The sequence below is a fragment of the Theobroma cacao genome, chromosome 9 (genome assembly GCF_000208745.1).
Source record: "Theobroma cacao cultivar B97-61/B2 chromosome 9, Criollo_cocoa_genome_V2, whole genome shotgun sequence".
Classification (NCBI taxonomy): Eukaryota; Viridiplantae; Streptophyta; class Magnoliopsida; order Malvales; family Malvaceae; genus Theobroma; species Theobroma cacao.
In genome coordinates, this window is record NC_030858.1 from 32,086,297 (window position 1) to 32,106,335 (window position 20,039).

The following is a 20,039-nucleotide window of genomic DNA, read 5'->3' on the forward strand; positions in this document are numbered from 1 at the left end:
AGGGTTCACTGTGGGGATCCGCGGCTAACCGTTCCACGTTTTGTGGCACGCCACATTTCTACGCATTTTATTTTAGATTTTACTTTTCTCATTCTAGTAAGGGTTACCAAATTAAAAAAATATTTTTTTTCAATGAAATTATTATATTAATTATCAACTACTATATTTATTTAATACAAATATTATTAATAAAATAATATTTTAATTAATTTTAAAACACTCATTAAGTTTTTAAGTATAGTCGTATAATATTAGTATTTAGTTCTTACCTCTTTTTATTCGGAATTTTTAATTTTTTATTTACATTAAAATTTTTTAAAAGCTTAAAACTTGGGCATAGAGGTGTCAAGTCAAGTGAATTATGTGACTTGGCATGACTCATCCACTCGATCAAGCCACCATGCCCCATGGAAGTTGAGGGTTGGCCTTGAATGATGAATGGCTCATAATTTGCATTGACCAAAGTTTGTTAAAATATTATCTTAAGAAAATTATTACACTTACGAAAATGTTTTTCATTATAATGTAAAAGTAAAAATAAAGTGCTTAGCTTTCAAGATTTTAAAAATTTTACTTCGTACAGGCAGCCTATTTGAGTTTTTAAACTAAGGTATGAAGCAAAGTGTTTTTTTTTTTCAAAAAAGTGTTAATATGTAGAAGCAAATAGCTAAGGAAATCTTTAATATTCTCATTTTCTCTTTAATAATTCATAAAATAAAATTATAGGAAGCATTATGTTATTCGTATTCAACCTTGTTATCTGGTTTATTTTTTTATCAATTATAATAAAGTATTCCCTATCATTATGAAGCATAGTTCAATTCGAGTGTTATAATAATGACTTACTTCGATAGTAAATTGGAGCAACTTAGTATCTAGACAACATTCTCACATGGTGAGCTTAATGAGTGGGTCTACATGCAATAACTTAAAGGATTTCATTGTTTCAAATATGGAAGACTACATTTGTCTACTTAAAATGTCATTATATGGCTTGAAACAGTCTCTTAGACAACGATATAAAACATTTGATATGTTCATGGAAGCATATGAGTATATTAGGAGTGTATATGATAGTTGTGCCTACTATAGGAAGCTTTTTGGTGATCCGTTTATCTATTTGTTGTTGTATGTAGATAACATGCTTATAGCTACCAAAAATATAACAAGTATTAATGTAATAAAAAGTAACTCAGTGATGAGTATGAGATGAAAGACTTAAATTTTACAAAAAAATTTAAAATAGGTGTGTGTCTAGGTTATATTTGTCCTAAAAAAATGCATATTCAAGAACATTTTAGGATGCAAGATATCAAGTTTGTGACTACTTCATTAAGGCTACACTTAAAACTTGTAACTGATTTATCACCACAACGGTATGCTATGGTGTGTAGTAGACCATATGTCTCGCATGCTGTCAGTGTGGTCAATAGATTCATAGGCAAATTGGGAAAAAGACATTGGCAAGAAAGAGCATTTATATTGGCTTAACGTATGAAATAGGTGCAGGCACTAGTTGCAATATGCTTGACTTCTTCAATTCAAATTTTGTTAGTAACTTAGATTATAAACGATCTCAAATGGAGTATGTATTCACTCTTTTAAGATTTGCAATTAATTGAAAAACATTTCTTCAATCTACAATTACTTTGTCAATAACTGAACTTGAATGAATGATTATGCCTGAGGCAGTGGAGGAGGCTTAATAGCTTCGAGACTTGGTTAGTGATATTGATTTTGGACAAGTACAGACACTTGTATTTTGCGATAATCAAAGTGACATACATTTGATTAAAAATTAGATGTTTTATGAGTAAACTTATCACATCCAAGTCAAGTTTAATTTTATTCAAGAGATTGTTTGTAGAGATGAGATTGTAGTGAAAAAAGTAATTGCAATTGAAAATTCCACAAATATGTTGACTAAGTTAGTTTTTAAATAAAGTTCAAGCATTGCTAGGACTTGATTAGTGTTTGCTGTGCTTGAAGCCTTTAGGGCAATGGTGGTGATGATAAAAATTGGTTTGTGAAGTAGAGCTTGATGAATTCAAGTCAATAGAGGAGATTTGTTGTAATAAACTTGAATTCTAGTTATACTAAGATATTTTAATTCTAATTATACTAGAATAAGACTCTTGTAATTGTTCCTTATGGATTTAAAGAAAATCATTAAGCTAAGAGAGGGGATAGAGAGCACCTTGATCTAGAAGAAGAGATTTGACTGCAAGTGAGACGAGAGTGTGAGTTTGAGATTTATCTTATAATCTCTATTGCTGTGTAAGTGGTCATAAGTCATCAAAAGATGAAACCACATCAATTATTTGTATTCTTGAGAGTGTGCTTGATTTATTTCTCTCTCGCAACACTGTCTCAGGAAGGTTCTTGTTGCCGAGGTTCAAGCGCAGTTGATGAAGGCACTGGCAACCAGCTTTGGATTGCTAATGGGAATGCACAGGAAGAGTTGGTGGGCTTGGAGGTAAAAAGGTTAGTAATGGTTTAGGCTTGCACTTGCTCATTGATGGAAGAAATGGCCTAACATCGTATTACTACTTTTTTCAAGTTTCTGATGCTCTTTTTAATTCTAAAATTTCCTTGGTCGTTCTATCCAATAAGAATCACAAGAATTTTTCCAATAGGAAAAAAAAAGGCTTAATCAAGGCGGAAAATGTGCCAAGGTATAAGTAAATTGATTGATCCATATCTAGATTAATCAATCAGATGCTAGTGCCTTGTACTATAGCCAGCCAGGTAAGGTTAACATGATTCCAATCAGCTGGTATTTGTTGTGCACAATACATGTATGATAAACATCACAGGCAGCTTAGAGACTAATCCTCTAACATAAACCAATCCACCAGGTTCATATTAACTACCTCAAAGCAGCTCCGAAATTTACTTCGGTTATGCAAGGCATAAGGAAAACCTTCTGATCCAAAGGAAATGTATAAGGAAAACAGTTTGATCCAATGATTATGCTACACGACTTCGTTTCCTATACCTTACAGCATAATTTAAACTTTGGATATGATAGTATTTCATCTTTCTACTTTTCTCCCCTCCCAAACATAGCCTTACAGAAGATACTGAATAGAAAACGGCAGGAAAATTCTCTAATTTGTTTTATGGCTGGTACTAGTTTGTTTTGCTGTAGTAGTCCCTCTTCCAATTCCCCTTCACATTAAAACTGTGGTCATGGCTTGTTGCAGACATTTTAAGAAACAGTGTTAAGAAACTGAGATGAGAAGAAACCTTTATCTATTGTCAACCTAATCACAAGAATAAACTATAGTTTCCAGATTAAACTGAGAGCAGGTAACTGGGAATAAGAACAAATTAACTTCTCTTGATTATTTCCCGTGTAGCCAACATCTTCAAAAGTTTCTCAATCCCACTGACAAAATAAATCTAAGAAATTTTATTCTTCTAACTTTCTTTACTCACAAGTAATAGAATGAACCTATGATATGTACACCTTACATGTCAAACCTATTATAGAAAAATTTAATCTCTTAATCTGTCTTTAAATCACCCTGAGATACCTCTTCCTGCACTTGTATATCATCAAATGGAGTTTGCTCTACTTCTATGGTATTGTTGAGAGGGCCCTGTGGGGTTCCAAATAGCGTGGTGAATATCTGTCTATGGCATTCATCACAAAAGGAGAAATATGTGAAATGGCCCTCATATGGGAGCTTATGCACTGCAGCCCCAGGTAGAACCCTATGCACAAAATCAGTCATCGAAGGTGGGACCACTTTATCATCCATCCCCTGTACAACACCAGAAGATTCAGAAAATAAAATTAAAAAAGAAGAAGTTAAATTAATTAATATTGGCTTGATACAAATTCCATAATTCCTCCGAACTGAAATAGTAATCCATGTGTTGCTCAGCTCCCAAACTAAACAATGAAACCACAGCTTATAGGTTGCAAGGACTAATCAAATTTTAGATAGCACAAATGCATATGTTGGGAATTTAGAAACAAAAGTGTTGTTTCACTAATGATCTTACATGCCAGAGGCGCATCCTTTCTAAAAGTAATATTAATTTCTGAGTTTGAGTCTATGAATTGGGCACAGCATGGGTTGAGCGATACTAGCATTCTAGCCTTTATTTGTTTCTAACAAAGAGGGTTCTTTGTTATAAAACCCACAGAATATGCCTTGGAAAACTGTTGTTCTAACAAATTATATTAGCACAACTGCATGAACCCAAGATGGGAAGCAAGTTAACTACGATAATCATTTGCAAGTAATTAACCACAAAAACAAAGGGCAAAAGAAAGCTATTAATGGAAATAACTTCATAGGTATCACACCTCACAGTAAAGAAGAACAGATCACTAAATCCATCATGTCTTAAAGAACAGGAAAAACAATTTTAGCAGTATAGTAACTACAGTTCAATGCAGCGGCAATATATGAATAAAAGGATGGAGGTAAACCTGCCATATGTGTATTGGACCAAGAAAACCAGTATATTCTTCCTCAGAGCTACCAAGTAACAACTTAATCAAATTGAGAATGCCTTTTCCTTGTTGTTTCTTCTGCAATTTGAGGTCTGCAAGGCTGAAACCCCAATTTGAGACTTGCAATACAGCTTCCTCCACAAAAGGTTTTGCATTTCCTTGTCGGATTGATTCTTCAACATCCCTTTGCCAAAATTCTTCATAGACAGGGTCTTCTATCAAAGCCCTATCCTGGAAAGACAGGAAATGCGATAACTTAAGAATCTAGATATGACGTTTGGCAAGTGACAAACAACAGCAAGCTTTTAACTTGTTCACAATATAATATACTTCCACAGTCAAGATCAGTGTGTTCTTGAAAAAATTTGCATATGAAGAACTAAACATGATGTTTTCATACATGTTGTGAATCAAATAAGTGCCTACCATGTGGATGATTTCTTTCCTGTAATCAGAAGTATGCAGGACCAGATTCTATATCCATATTTACCATTTCCACTTAGGAAAGCTGTTTTTGATTAGGACTATAAATAACTTAGGTGGTTTAGGCTTGAAGTTCCCAAATCATTGAGGTTTTTATCCTTATACAGATTACTCTTATAAAAACAATATGCTATTACAGCTAAAAACATATCTCTTGAAGGTATACTGCTACACTCAGTAGTGAAACAAATTATTGAATGCCATACAAGTTTCATCCCTTTTCTACAGATAGCAAAAGATTTTTCATTTTTAAGTTCCGAAATAAAAAATTTCCGTTGAAGTACACTGCCAAGTGCTTCATTTACAACATTCTTCAGTATGCGCCTGAGAAATGATGAGGCAAAGACTAACAACTTTGGTTCAGTTTTTATGGTCGTAAAATTAGGAACAAAAGGAAACCAGTATATATACTGTGTTAATCTAGCACTAACTCTGCTTATACATCACGTTAACTATTTAAAGCTCTCAAGTCTCTATTTACACTCATGGCATGGCCTTAATGTAGCTTCGGATTTCATGCTGTATGCATTACAACACCAAGGTAGGCTTCCTACTTGAAGCAACAGAGAGACCAAACCACATCATATAAGGGCATGCTAAGTCTCAACGATTGGCATAGGCACATCATGAACTCAATCATTAATAAACATTTCATATAACTTTCCTTTGACTACCTAAATTTTCCAAAAACATGAAATTTTACTCCTCCATAGACCTGACAATTTGTGTTTTCGTGTCTTAAATGTATCAGACACGATTAGACACGAAACACATTAAGGCTAAACACGAACACGACACGTTTAATATTCGTGTCTTAAATTTGAAACACGTACACGTACACGTTTAATACACGTGTAACACGACACGATTAACACGTTTATTAAACGTGTCAATATACGACACGACACGATTAATAACACGTTTAACACAATTAAATAAAAATATTTATAATTAAATATAATTTTATTATTTAAATTTAAAATCTATAATTATAAAAATAATTATAACAAAATAATAATAATAATAATATCAAATATAATAAAATTTAATATAAATAACATACATAAAATTCATTATCATACATAAGGTTAAAATACACATTAAATAATTATTAAAACTTATTTATATAAGGTTAAAATAATTTTTAACTATTAATGTTTAATAGGTTAATAAACGTGTCATGTATACACGTTTAAACACGTATACACGTTTAAATACATATACACGTTTAAACACGATAACATGATTAAGTAAACGTGTTTAAACGTGTTTGTCGTGTCTGACACGTTAAGACACGAAAATTTTCGTGTCTTAACGTGTCAGACACAATTAGACATGAAACACGTTAAGGGTAAACCCAAAACCTGTTTAACTCGTGTCTTCTCATGTCGTGTCCAAAATTGCCAGGTCTACTCCTCCATCCCCTTCCCCCTACAGCCGCCCCCCCCCCCCTCCCCGGCACACCCCCCCCCCCTCCCCGGCACAAAAAAAAAGAAAAAGAAACAAGAAAGAGTTGTAAGACTAGAGATGGTTTCTAAAACCTTCAAGAGTTCACAGTGTTCAGAATCACTCACCCTCCTTCCTAGTGTCAATGCTAGCCATTGATCAATCTGACTGTGCTTTCCAGAGAGGAAGCTTCTTTGGTAGAAGTAAGATAGAGATTTAGGAAATCTTCGAGCCAAAAAGTACATAAATTTCCTTTTATGGGTCCACTTTTCCCAGGTTCCATATTTTTCTCCCCTATTCATCAATGAATCATAGGGACTAACCATTGGAGCAAACATAGCTGCACCTGCAAATCAGCCACGATGAATCAAGATGTATTCACGTCCAGAGTACAGTGGAAAATTTCATTTCCTATAACAATGCAACAAATGAGGAAAGCACAGAAATTGTTAAATCACAAACAATTCAAATGATGATAATGCACCAAAATTTGCATTGACCTCATCAATATTTATTGGTTTTGTCCACCACCACCCAGCCTCCAACTCCCAAAGAGAAAAAAAAAATAGATTTTACTACATTCCAACATAATTAAGCAAAGCAGCATTTTATTTTAAGATTTACCACTTTGTCACCAATGATAAAAATGGTACTCTAACAAGGGTTGTAATGCAGGTGCTATTTCCACAATCCATTCAACTAGGACAGAGTGTATAGTTTTACTACTCTCCTGAAAATTGAAATGAAACTCCTTAGACTTTGCACAGGACGCACAATGATTTCAAAGCCTACTACAAACTTATGAACTACAGCACCTTTGCACCCAGAACCAAAAAACAGCCCAGCTGTTTTATTGCAGTAACATTTTGAGTGAAGGGTTTGATGTTTCAATCAGTTACATCCAGAACTATCTAGGTTCACTTGCGACTAGACATGCAAACACCTTTTACATTGTAGACCATCTCATTTCTGATTTTCACAACGAGATTTCTCCTACAAATAGATGTGCATTCTCTCCAACTCTTTTTATTACCTAGTTAGAAGTATATGCATCAAAGTCTTTAAGAAGCCACCATATTTTGTTCTTGTTTTCCTAGGGAAGGATGTCCATTACTAAAGAGATGCAGCCTTGGCCAAATCAAACTTCCAAGCAACAAATATTTAGCAGAAAGAACAAAAGATGATTATCACTTTAATAGTATTGTTTTAAACAGCATAAACTTTTTTTTTCTTTTAAAGTGGTTAAACAGCATAAACTGTTTGAGCACAACATGTGCAAAGCCTTTTTATTTCCAATAATGGAAAATTAATTAGCTTCATTATGCATTTTGAAACAACTAAATTTCACATATTTTTCGTTACTAGCTAGCCAATACTATGGTTATCAGTAGAGGTGATGCAAGAAACTGTTACAAACTAATGCTAGTGCAGATAAAATAATATTCTTACCTGCAAGTCTATCAGGAATATATTTCAGAGCAGCCCAAGCATGCAGGCTACCGCTTGAGTATCCAACTACCCAAAACTTGTCACTGACACCGAGAGAATTTGCTAAGAACAACATATCTGACGCTGATGACTCAAGGTTTCGCTTGGGGTGAGGATCACTCTCGCCAAAACCTGGAAGATCATAAGTTAACAAGCGCACACCAAACTCTTCTAGTAGTGAAGCCTTAAGTCCAGGAATCCCTAGTAATTGGGGTGAGAAAATACACAAACTGAGAAGATAAGTGTGAATTGTATGAACACACCTCACTCAATAAAATCAAGTTCTTATGTACTCAATTTTGATATCAAACCTGCAAGTCGGGAAGAAAGAAACGAATGTGGAATGATCATTGTAAATCTAGCTCTGTCAGCTGGAAGGCCTTGCTCTCTATATGCCATATATCTACCATCTGGTAGCATTATGCGATCAGCACTAGGTGGATGTATGTACACTTTCTTTGCCACTGGGATGGCAGTATCATGTTCTACGCTTACACTCAGGACTGCAATTTTTTTTTTGTCAGTAACAGCTCCATGGAAACACAAGAAAAATGAATGCATGCGGATGAAGAATTACCAAGGCAGAAAATGCAGAACTTGATTGATTTACATTTACATTCATAACATGAAAATTGAAGTTACAAGACACATTTGTAGTCACCAAGTTCAGTTGAAAATAAATTAATCTAAAATTCAATCCATCTGCAAATGACATCTCATATCGAGTGTAGCATCCATTGTTCCAAAGTGATGCATAATTAAAGCACAAATAGGACTAAAAGGCAATAGCTTTCAAATGTCGATATACATGTGAACAGAAATTTTTCAATACTGAATTTGGTATTCTAGAGTCTGGACCTTTGTGGGCAAGAAAATGAAATACTTCCGCATATAGAAAGTATGACCCATAATGAATTTTACATGGAATACGTCAGATTCATACATTCTATGCTACCAAATTGATTCTGAATCTGGATGAGAATCTTAAATCTTGTGAATTAGTCCTAGTAACCATGCTTGATTAACCCAAGAAAGAAAAATATGATCCCTCGGAAGGAAAAAGAAAATCATTGCCGACAAAGATAGAAAAAAAATATTTGGTTCATAATTTACTCATAACTGGAATCTCACCTTAATTATGACATTCCCAGTTAACTGAAAATCAAATAAATTTAGAATAATTCAGAGTTCTTCCTCCTATTAGCAACGAAACAGCGTCTAATTAAAATAATTAAAGCATTTCATGTAATTCAACATCCAACCCATCAAACCACCAAAAAAAAAAAAGGAAGAAGAAGAAGAAGAAGAAAATTAAAAATACCTGCAAGAGCAAGAACAAAGACGAACAAGATAACAGACCAAGCATGCCACGGATCCTTATCTTCAGGAACCAAGTACTCATTAAACACCTTCAATCTCCTCAAAACGTTGTCGTAAGGAACCTTAAGTTTTCGACCAATGCAAGAATCTTTACCAAAATTCCTTACTAAAAACGAATCCTCTGTAACTAAACTCTGCTGCACCACATCCCTACACCCTCTCCCGAATTGCACGCTCATCTCAAGTAATCCCCTCATGAATTCACGAACAACATCCTTAAAATTAGCTGCTTTATCCGGTGGTACGCCGGTGTAGCGCTGCTCCTCCTGATCACCGCCCTCCATATCTTTTTTTGAAGAAAAAGCAGAGAAGAAAGAGCAAAGGTAGTGGTTTTGAAGTAGAGTTAGAAAATCTAAAAGGCTTGAACGTGACGCAGAGGTTAATGGGAATATTTAAGTAAGAGGTCCGTAAATGTGGAAACGAAAAGAGAAGAGAGAAAAAGTTGAGAGAGAGAGGTTCGGTAAGAAAAAAAGAAAAGGTTCACTTTTTATTCCATGGGTTGGTTGCTCTTTTTGTATTGGTTTGATGGTGCATGGTGGAGATGGAAGGTGGGAGATTTGTCCAGGGTGGACAAATGGGTATATGTCAGACTGTTGCTTCTGAGGGGCAGCGCAAGTGGAACTGGCGGGTTGTTGGGGGTAAAAAGGTTGTGTCCGCTTTTGGGAATTTTCACTGGTAATAACCGCCGTCACTTAGCAGAGGTTGCTGGTTTTTCTGGGAAAGATTTTCTTTCTTTCAAGTCAGAGTCACCTCTGTCAACTCCACATCTTTCAAGCAGGGCTCCGCTTGTTGATGCATTTTCATGGCTCCGCCATTTATTTCAAGCTTTTTCAACCCTCATTTTTTGACTAGTCAGCTCTGTTCTCTTCTCTTATATATATATACACACTATTTTACATTTTTTGACGTAAGACATGATATATTAATTTATTTTCTCTCGAATAAAAAAAATAAAAATTTTTTTTCGAAAAAAACTTTTCAACTTTCTTCAATGAAATGAAATCATAACATTTTTTAATTTAACTGAACGAAATCTGTAATGATTATATCAAAGATTTAATATATATATATATATATATATATATATATATTAATGAATCAAATAATTAAGTACTTCTATATTTGGGTACTAATAAAAAGAAAAGCATTTGCAATTTTGCATGCTTAGTGTTGCCAAGGATATGCTCTGCACTCTTTACTTGTTTTTCCTTGATTTTTTTACTATAATTTCACTCAAAATAGATGATGAATAATAGATAAAATTCTGTTTGATCATTGCTTTATCTTTGGATATTTGTTTGTATTACTTACCTTTGAGTAAAATTTTGGATTCTTTCAAGCATCAAGGGGTGAAGATTACCAAAGGATTTTGAGTTATGTTGTTGGTGGGTTTTCTAATCATGGGTCCCTTTTTTTCCTGTGTAAACACGAGCCATTCAAGTCCAAACAATTTGCATTGGCTTCGAAATTACGTTTGCATAAAAGTGTGGCCATTCCTAAATTTGAGTATGAAAACTGTGCAGTCTCCACCCCGAAAATGGCAATTTTCCAATTTCTTATTGGTGTGAAAACAAGATGAGAAATTAACCTCTAAGCCACGATGTGAAAATGGATAGAGGATAGAGACGAGAGACAGTTTCAAATGGAGAAAAACATGGCAAAAGGGAAAGAAGCTGTGGACCACAAGCACGATCCCACCACAACATAGCACATGATTCGTGGCAGAGTTATGGAATGGCACGCCATGTCCCGAGTGCTTGAGTGGTCCTAAAACTACTACTTCTACTTCTTAACTTTGATGCACGTATCACGTCCAAAGATTTCTCCAAGACATAATCAATTATGTGCGTTATTCAGACAAAGAGTCCGTGCATGGATGAAGACACATGGATTATGACTACCCTGGACTCTATAGTGTTAGGCATAGAAACAGCTTTACTTTCGCCATTGACAAGCTCATGCAGCTATCCATTACAGTGCTTGCTTTTTCAAAAACTAATTAATACAACAAGTGCCTCAGCTACAGGAAAGAAGAGGGAGTAGATTTAAGTATACATTGTAATAAGTACGAACAATGAAGAGAGTGGTGTACATCACGAAGAGAAATAGAGGGGATAATAGCAACAGTAACATATAACTTTTGATACCGTTGAATGAAGCAATAGACTGATTTGTTAAAAGCCCCACTAACCCAGGCATCAGCAATAGCTGATGCCTTGCATAAAGTTACTCACCCAAACTGAGCAACCTCACTGTTCCACGCCAAAAAAGGTAGGGAAGGGACTAGTGAGGGAGAGAGTGTGTTTGAGCAGTAACCTCCATCCAAATTGAAATGGAGAGGCAACATACTTGCAACAAACTAACATGCCACAGATTGCAGGTGCTACCAATCCTCATGAAAACCATTTCCGCTTCACCAAATTCTACAGGATGTCCAAAAGGGGTCTTTCATAAAAAGGTCCAGCAATATGCAATACCTTCCGCAGGGTAATGGTAATACAATGCCAAAATTCTTGAAAAATAACAATGAAAACCTAACCTTGCAGACAACTTTACGTAAAAATCCATGAGGTTCAATACTTATCAAATTCCTATTAACTTCCCCAAGCGTTCCCTCTAGAAAACATAAACTCTAAACCCCAAAAATCTAGTTTTGAGAAAGGGGAGAAGCAGACAAAGGGAAAGTAAAAGAGGGAACTCATGGAAGTAAATTGCCTAAATTTCTTCAGCTAGAGCTATTGAGCTCTAGATCATTGTCTTGTCACTATTTTAATCTAGATCATTGCCTTCTTCGTCGATCACGTATAATGTTTCGCTCATCCCAGATTGGACATGAACATGTTGGTTTCTTGTTACGCCACTGAGCTCCACAAGTATAGCAAAACTCATATCCACATCTGCAAAAAGGATACAAATAAGTGGTAGCATGAAAATTAGTAAATTTAAGACAAAGAAATAACAGGTTCTAATTATCATGATCTTGTTTCCATCAAGGAGCAAAGTAAATAATCATCAAGAAAACATCAACCCCTTGCTTTCTAACATTTATAAAAGAGTAAAGATGACATTTCTTGATCCTAGATTTTGACCACAAGCCCTCCAGTCCCCTTTTCCCTTCCCTTAACAAACACCCCCCCCCCCCCCCCCCTCCAAATTTTTTTTTGACATAGTTTCTTTTCCTTCATTAAATCACGTGAAACATCACATTCTAATATGGTTCCAAGGAAAACCAAGATTGGTTACATACCTGCAAGTGATGTGATAGCACCCTTCAGCAAGTTCAACCAAATTTTTGCACTTTGTACACTCACGCCATAGTTTTTTATTAGCAAGAGACTTGAGCATTTCATCCTCTTTGGTGGGATAAGGATTAGATTTTTTGTAATCATAGCAGGTCATATCATAGTGCCAGGGAACCTTGCAACTGATACAGAAAAAGCGATGGCATTTCACACATTTTCTGGCTCCAGATTGTTCAGCACCAAGCAATACGGTTCTAGTATATTGCAAGACCTCATTCTTTGACATTAATGCTGAACACCTTGGAAATGCACAATAAACTTTCTCTGAAACAGCAATAGAAGCTTCCTTCGTGCGGTTGCTCATGATCTCAACTAATTTAGGATCCAGGAATTTTCCGCAGCTATCAATAGTCACCTCAGAATTACAGCCTTCATGTGGGCAGCTAGCCACCATTCCATTTAGCAATTTGACTTCTACATGCTGCTTCATACAAGAAAAGCAATACCTGTGAAAGCAACCATTGACTGAAAACATCTGAGCAGCATCAATATCTTCGAAACATATCACACAAGTCTCCTTCAAACCCCTGCCATTGCTAGTTTCTGCAGACCAGGCAATCTGAGAGACTATAGCATCTCTTGCTAGCTTCAATGCAAATTTCATATCATTACGTGCCACAAGAGATGGTTGGCAGTAAGTAAATTTCTTGTGTAAAAGAGCCACCTCATTGACTAGTGTCCCCATCTTACTCTGCCCTGGTTGCACTCTGCCTGTAACCTGTATTCAGAGATTGACGGTAAACCATCACCGTTTAGGTATTTATCAAAATCCTCAACATCAGTAGATATAAATGGCATTGGATCCTACTTTCTGAGACATTGCAAACGCTACAGGCTTACCAGAAACAATCTTTTCCCATTGGAAAACCAATGCTGACAAAGATAAAATTTACTCTTGCCAAAATAAACTATGAATTACCATTATTTAGCACTGATAAGAAATAAATCAAAACAATCATCAAAGGGAAAGATGGAAGAATTTTATAGATAAAGGCTTTAACTTCAAGGTGTCTTTATGCAAATAGATAAATTTGAGATAAAGAGTCGAGAATCTAACAAAGCTAAAAGCAATGAGAAATTTTCCACTTGTAACCAGAAACTTCTGCAACACGATATACATATAGAACAAGCTTGAAAAAGAAACTCAATTGAGGCATCAATATACTCAACAATTGATTGCCTGTTTGGTTACAATAATGAGGAGGCCACAATTGTTGTGCTGACCTAGTTAGCACAAAATTTATAAGAGACAACCACATCACATTGTAATAGTTGGAATAGACTAGACTGAACCAACTACCAATATATCTAATCTCCTAATATGGTAAATGTCTTCAAGTCAAACAATGGGTTGCTTATTTATTAACCATTTTGTCCAAGCTTGTCTATGACTTACACCTGCAAAACTATGTCTTTATCTCAGCAACAATCCCCTGACAATGGCCCCGCATGATAAGTAATGCAACAAGAGATCTATGCAAGCTAGACCAACCACAAAAAAGAAAGAGAAAAGAAGACTATGCCTAGTGCTATCGCCTACAACTAATTCCCGCAATTAGCTATCCCATAATCTTCAAAAACTTCTATATAAGAAACCAACAAAAGAATTCATTACCAAAGCTACAAATAAAGCATATTGAGCCAATGAAACAAACACCAGAAGCATGAAAAAAGCCATAAATGAAAAATCTCACCATTGCAAAGGTTATAACCATTACTCACATATAAAAAAAAATGCAATTCCCTTTGTTAAAACACTAACATTTAAATAAGATAAATAAACTTGAAGAAGGGTGTAAGATTTTAGACTCCCATATTAGAAAGACTCAAAACCGAGAATAGTTTAGCAACAAATAAGAGCATGCTATACCCACAAATTTGAAATCAAGATTAGCAAAAAAGAAAATTGGAAAAGAAAATTTGAACAAAGGCATATATAGCTTTCTAAACTCATATATTGATAAACCAAGAAAGCATCCACAACCAAAAAGTAACCCTATTCAAGTCCAAACTCAAAGCTACCCATAATTAAAAACCAACATTGTAAACTTACATATTGATAAACCAAGAAATCATCAACAAAAATAGTAACCCTTTCCAAGTCCAAACTCAAAGCCGCATTAAGCCCATGAACCACAGCCTCAACTCCAGCCATTTCACCACTCATGAATTCCGCCCCCTCCAACCTTTTCCTCACTTCCAAAACCAAATTATCTCTAAAATCACAAATGGCAACTCCAACACCACCCACAACAACATTAAACTCCCTTAAACTCTCTTCACTAACCAAGCCTTTCACATAAACTCTAAAACCCTCAGTTGAAATGACACCGGTTGCAACATTACCATCGAAGGGTCTTTCGTAATTGTCTCCGTACTCCTTCCATTCTTCTTCGGGGACATTCATGATGTAGCTAGAAAAGTTTTGATCGTGAATCGAACGGTTCAGATCGTTCCTAAGTTTTCTCATCTCTTCCTCGGTTTGTTCCCTGTCTTTACGTTCCATCTCGAACCTGTCTATGTCTTCGAGCAAGAGAGTTAAGTAGTCAAAACCCATTTCGGGAGGAGGCAAGAGGGTGACGTCTTGGGAAATGGAAGAGTGGTGAAGAGAAAGAGAAGCGGTAACAGCTTCTTCCATTTGGAGTTGGAAAGCAAAGTCAAGATCAGAGTCTAAGGTTTTGGCTTCCATTAGTTGTTGACGTTGGAGAGCGAGGACTGACTTGAACTCTTCTCTGTCGTCGTCGTCGTCGTCGTCGTTAGTTTGGGTGGCTTTGGCTTTGCCTCTGCCTCGGTTGGGGTTTTCCATTGGCTTGTTGGGTTTTGCTCGGAATGAATTTTCTGGGTCAAGAAGGAGTCGAAGTTGCGAAGAGAGAGACTACTTAGAGCGCACGCAACTTATGGGAGAAGGGGTATATGGTCAGTCAAGGCCAGATGATGAGAAATGTAACTTGATAATATTGTTTTATTTGTATATTTTAATTATTTTAAATTAATATTTTATGTGAAAAAAATTAATTTTTACTCTTTTTAATATCTTTCAGTTAATTATAATTATTCATTTCTTCTTTTTCAAGCTAATATAATTTAGAAAAATAATTTATAAAATTTTTTAAACTTTATATAAAGTCAAAATCAGATATTATAAAAATTAGAGAGGGTATTTAAAACAATAACAGATAATGGGCAGAAAATTTTGAACAACCTCAAGATAAATTAAATTTTAATAAATGATGCATATATTAATTTTAAAAAATCAATATCACACGATTGTTTTTCGCATATTAAAAATTAGACCATAAATGATTTTTACTCCGTTTTATATGTATCATTTATGGTACTAAATATAATTCCAATAAAATTCAAATTCTTTAAAATACAAAAATAGGTAATAATTGATTAAGCAGTCATATTTTATTATTCAATTCATAAAAAATAATATTAGAATTACATATTCAACCATCAATTTGATTTTTTTTTCAAAATATATCACCTGATCTTTCTATTTTAATTTTTATTCTTTTCTCCTTCTCTTCGGGGATCCTCTCTATCAAAACCCATCTGATATCTTTTTCTATTTATTTTTTTGGAAGAGTCATTTGGTGATGCAGTGATACTTGAATGAACATATTACTTCATCCCTCAATGATTATAACAACTGAACTCTACCAAGCTGGTTTTTCTCAGTGAGTTTCCTTATCTTGGCTTCTTTACTGGAAAAGAGATGTTGGCAGAATATCTTCCAACTCATTTAAGAACTTGGCTAACACAATGTATGCCGAACTTACAAGTTATACACATATATTGTCCAATATTCACCAACCCTGCAATTAGCCAGACAGATAGGATAGAAGGGTGAGAGTAGAGTCAACAAGAAGTCGAGAGTCCTCAGAAATGAAGCCAGTCATCCTCCTCCTCTTCCTCGAACCAGTCATCCTCCTCCTCTTCCTCGAACCAGTCATCCTCTTCATCAGAGTCCCTATTTTCATGCCAAATGCGATCCTCCTCCCAGAGTGGACAAGAACAAGTTGCCTTTTTGTCCTTCCATGCAGCCCCACAATTATAGCAAAACTCATACCCACATCTGCAAAACATAGCAACCATGAGATGCAATATTTATTAGCACAACACAACAAAACCGAAAGAATTAAGTCACTGAATATGATATGGTCATAGCTGTCGACTTCAAACACAAACAGACATATGAAATGAAACTTATGAGAGCCTGGTATATGAGAATGACTGAAGAAATGTTCCATAACATAGTTGAGTAAGAGAATTTGGTTTCTGCTCCTATGACAAAACAATGATTTGTTCTATTCATCCTCACAGAAGGAGAAACACACAATTAAACTACAAAACTATGTACTTCCTCCCAAGTCCCAACCTAGATCCACCATTTTTTTCTCTTCATTGCAACAAAGGATGCAAAGAATTTTACAGGCTTCAATCTCAGCATGCTCTCAAATTGAAATTCCTCATTTATAATAATGATTCTAAAAACGTGAATATTCCTTGACACCCAACCCTAAAATTTATAATATTTAGGTTATATCCAAGGCAATGGTACTTAATCGTCCACCTCAAGCACCCAGCCCAAACAATATCCTCCCAAGCACCTTCTCATTCCTCCCCCCTCCCCTCCCCTTTTTCTTTCACCTTGTGGGGCAAAAGTCTTAAAAACAACAACAAAAATAAAATAATTAAACCATAACCAGAATAAAAGACCTGCAAGTCATGTGGTGGCAACCCTCAGAAAGTTCTATCATGTGGTTGCACTTCACACACTGGCGCCACAAATTCATTGTTGCAAGTGACTTCAGCTTAAGATCCTCTGCTGGGGGATTAGGATTCTTTCTTTTGTAATCAAGACATGTCATGTTACTATGCCAAGGAACCTTGCAGTTGATACAGAAAAGGCTATGACATTTCAGGCATTTACTGGCTCCAGATCTTTCAGCTCCAACAAGTACATCTTTAGTATATTCTGAAACTTCGCTTCTTGACATTAAGGCCGAGCACCTAGGATATGGGCAATAAACTTTATCTCCGACAGGAATTGAAGCCTCCTTCAAGTGCTGTTTAAATGTCTCAATCATTTTAGGGGTCAAGAACTTTTTACAGCTGTCAACATTAAGCTCGGACTTACAGTTCTCATGAGGGCATTTGGGCACCATTCCATGAAGCAACTTCACCTCCACATGCTGTTTCATACAAGAAAAGCAGTATCGGTGCATGCACCCATCGACTGAAAACATGCACCCAAGATCAGTATCTTCTAAGCAGATAACACAAGTCTCTTTCACAGTCTTGCCATGGTTTTGATCTACAGGCCTGGTGACCTGAGAATCTATTGCTTCCCTTGCAAGTTTAAAGGCATATTTAATATCATTACGTGCTACATGTGTGGGGCTGCAATAAGCAAATTTGCTTTGAAGAAGTAATACTTGATCAACTAACATTGAAATTTTTCTTTGCTTTGGTGGCCATCTCCTAATAACCTGCATTGCCAAATACATCATGAACAACATTTTCTTTGCTCTTTATTTTGAAAATAAAAGGCTTTTTTTTTTAATTAGTTTACTTAATTATAGCACATTGTATACTCAAACCCAAGTACAGAGTTCTTTCCATGTACACCTGAAATTTATTCTTATTACACACTTAAAGCTAATATGTTAACATTCAACAAGGAAAATGATTAGCTAATTGTCCATCATTCCTTGAGAGAATGACGGGCAAATATGGACCATGCAAACCCTTAAAGTAAATAGATGAACGTGAATTTCGAAACTATTGCTTATATACTTAGATAATTAATTCTTGAAAATATGATTTTTGCCACTATATCAAAAACCCATTTTTCAACAAAACGGAACGTAAATAAAAATTTATATACATTATACAATGCCATAAAAGAAGATGAAAAAAGAAGTAAAAGGAACTTACGTATTGATAAATGGGGTAATAATCACAGAAAACTTCAACCCTATTAAGCCCCAAAGACAAAGCAGCGCTAAGCCCTTCGATCAACGCCTTAAGCTCAGCCGCTTGTTTACTCAACCCAACGCCAACTAACGGCTTCTTGATTTCGTAAATCAAATTATCCCTAAAATCACAAATCGCAACTCCGATCCCCGCAAGGTTCGATTTCACATTTTTAACCTTCTCTTCACCGATCAAACCCTTAAAGTAAATGCGAAATTCGCATTCACCGTCGTCAGAAACATCAACATCGTTGTCTTCGCTGTCGGTTTCTTCCCATTGCAATCCCTTCGAACAACCTTCTCCTAACGGCCGTTCAAAGCAATCGCCCCACTCGGCCCATTGACCCTCCGGAATCGCCGCTAACTGACGCGCGAATTTCTCGTCGTGGACTTGACGCTTGAGGTCTTCCTTGAGTTTCTGGGTTTCGAGGAGGCAGTGTTTGTGATCAAGCGACTCCTGTTGGAGTTTGGAGAGCTCTTGGGATGTCAAGGAGATTACGGAGTCGTTCTGAGAGGGACGCGGAGGAGGTGGAGGTGGGGGAGGTTGGGAACTGTGAAGAGAAAGGGAGGCGGAGAGGGCTTCTTGGAGTTGTAAATGGAAGGCCAAGTCGAGGTCGGACTCGAGACGGTGGGCAGCCATGAGCTCGTGGAGTTGCTGGGAAATGAAAGAGTGGAGGTCTTCGGGGTCAGCGTTTGAGTCTTCTTTTCCCGTCGTCGCCATCGCCAAGAAAATGCCGATGGTCTTTGTCATTTATATGTCCTTTCCTTAACTCGGAAGTACGACTGTCAGTAATTGGGCCGGTCATTTTGGGCCATGTCTAGATAATTACTAGCATATGTTTCCAATCCAAGCCCGGCCTATCTCGGCTTCAAATATCTCTCTCTCTCTCTCTATATATATATTTTCCTCAGTAGCTTGAAATATTATTGCGTTATGAATATTGAGTAAATGATCATATATTTAAATTTATTTAAATTTAATAATTAAGATATTATTATTTTTACATAAGTTTATTTTATGACTTTATAAAATTCGGATATACAAGAAAATTTGGATTCCTTCTGTAATAATTAGGCCTCCTCTTCCACACTCACTCCAACTTGATCTATAGACACCTTCATTCAAAATTTATTTGAAATTAATCATCGTAAAAACAAGGTTCAAACATATTTATTAAATTTAATTAACAAGTTTAACATACTTTTTCGAGTTAATTTGATAAAAACTCATGAGTCATTCTTAACTATAGTAGTGTGGTTATTTCTCATAGACCTTATGTCTAAATTTGTTAATAAACATTTGAATAGATTTATGCACAACATGTTTTTGAAATAAATAAAATGTAGTTATGTATTTTTAATTATTTATTTTATACATATATTTAATTTAATATCCAATTATGGACAGCTTTATCATTTACAATGCTGATCCTTTTCCTGCCCAAAAGGAAGCCTAGCCCTAGCCCAATAAATTCTTTGAAGCCC

At 35.6% G+C, this 20,039-nt stretch overlaps 3 protein-coding genes across 3 annotated transcripts; all 3 read right to left on the reverse strand.

Moving 5' to 3' along the window:
* LOC18590096 lies at nt 3,324-10,012 on the reverse strand. The gene is made up of 6 exons (XM_018127433.1): nt 9,210-10,012; nt 8,200-8,391; nt 7,850-8,089; nt 6,529-6,746; nt 4,448-4,702; nt 3,324-3,770 (listed from the first exon to the last, which is right to left on the reverse strand). The coding sequence occupies exons 1-6, from the start codon at nt 9,550-9,552 to the stop codon at nt 3,510-3,512; spliced, it is 1,509 nt and encodes a 502-aa protein (XP_017982922.1). The 5' UTR covers nt 9,553-10,012; the 3' UTR covers nt 3,324-3,509.
* On the reverse strand, nt 11,648-15,503 carry LOC18590097. The gene is made up of 3 exons (XM_007015420.2): nt 14,624-15,503; nt 12,516-13,288; nt 11,648-12,165 (listed from the first exon to the last, which is right to left on the reverse strand). Exons 1-3 carry the CDS (start codon nt 15,374-15,376, stop codon nt 12,048-12,050), a joined length of 1,644 nt encoding a protein of 547 aa, XP_007015482.2. The 5' UTR covers nt 15,377-15,503; the 3' UTR covers nt 11,648-12,047.
* Nucleotides 16,182-19,298, reverse strand: LOC18590098. Its single transcript, XM_018127429.1, has 3 exons — nt 18,517-19,298; nt 17,296-18,068; nt 16,182-16,651 (listed from the first exon to the last, which is right to left on the reverse strand). Exons 1-3 carry the CDS (start codon nt 19,273-19,275, stop codon nt 16,456-16,458), a joined length of 1,728 nt encoding a protein of 575 aa, XP_017982918.1. The 5' UTR covers nt 19,276-19,298; the 3' UTR covers nt 16,182-16,455.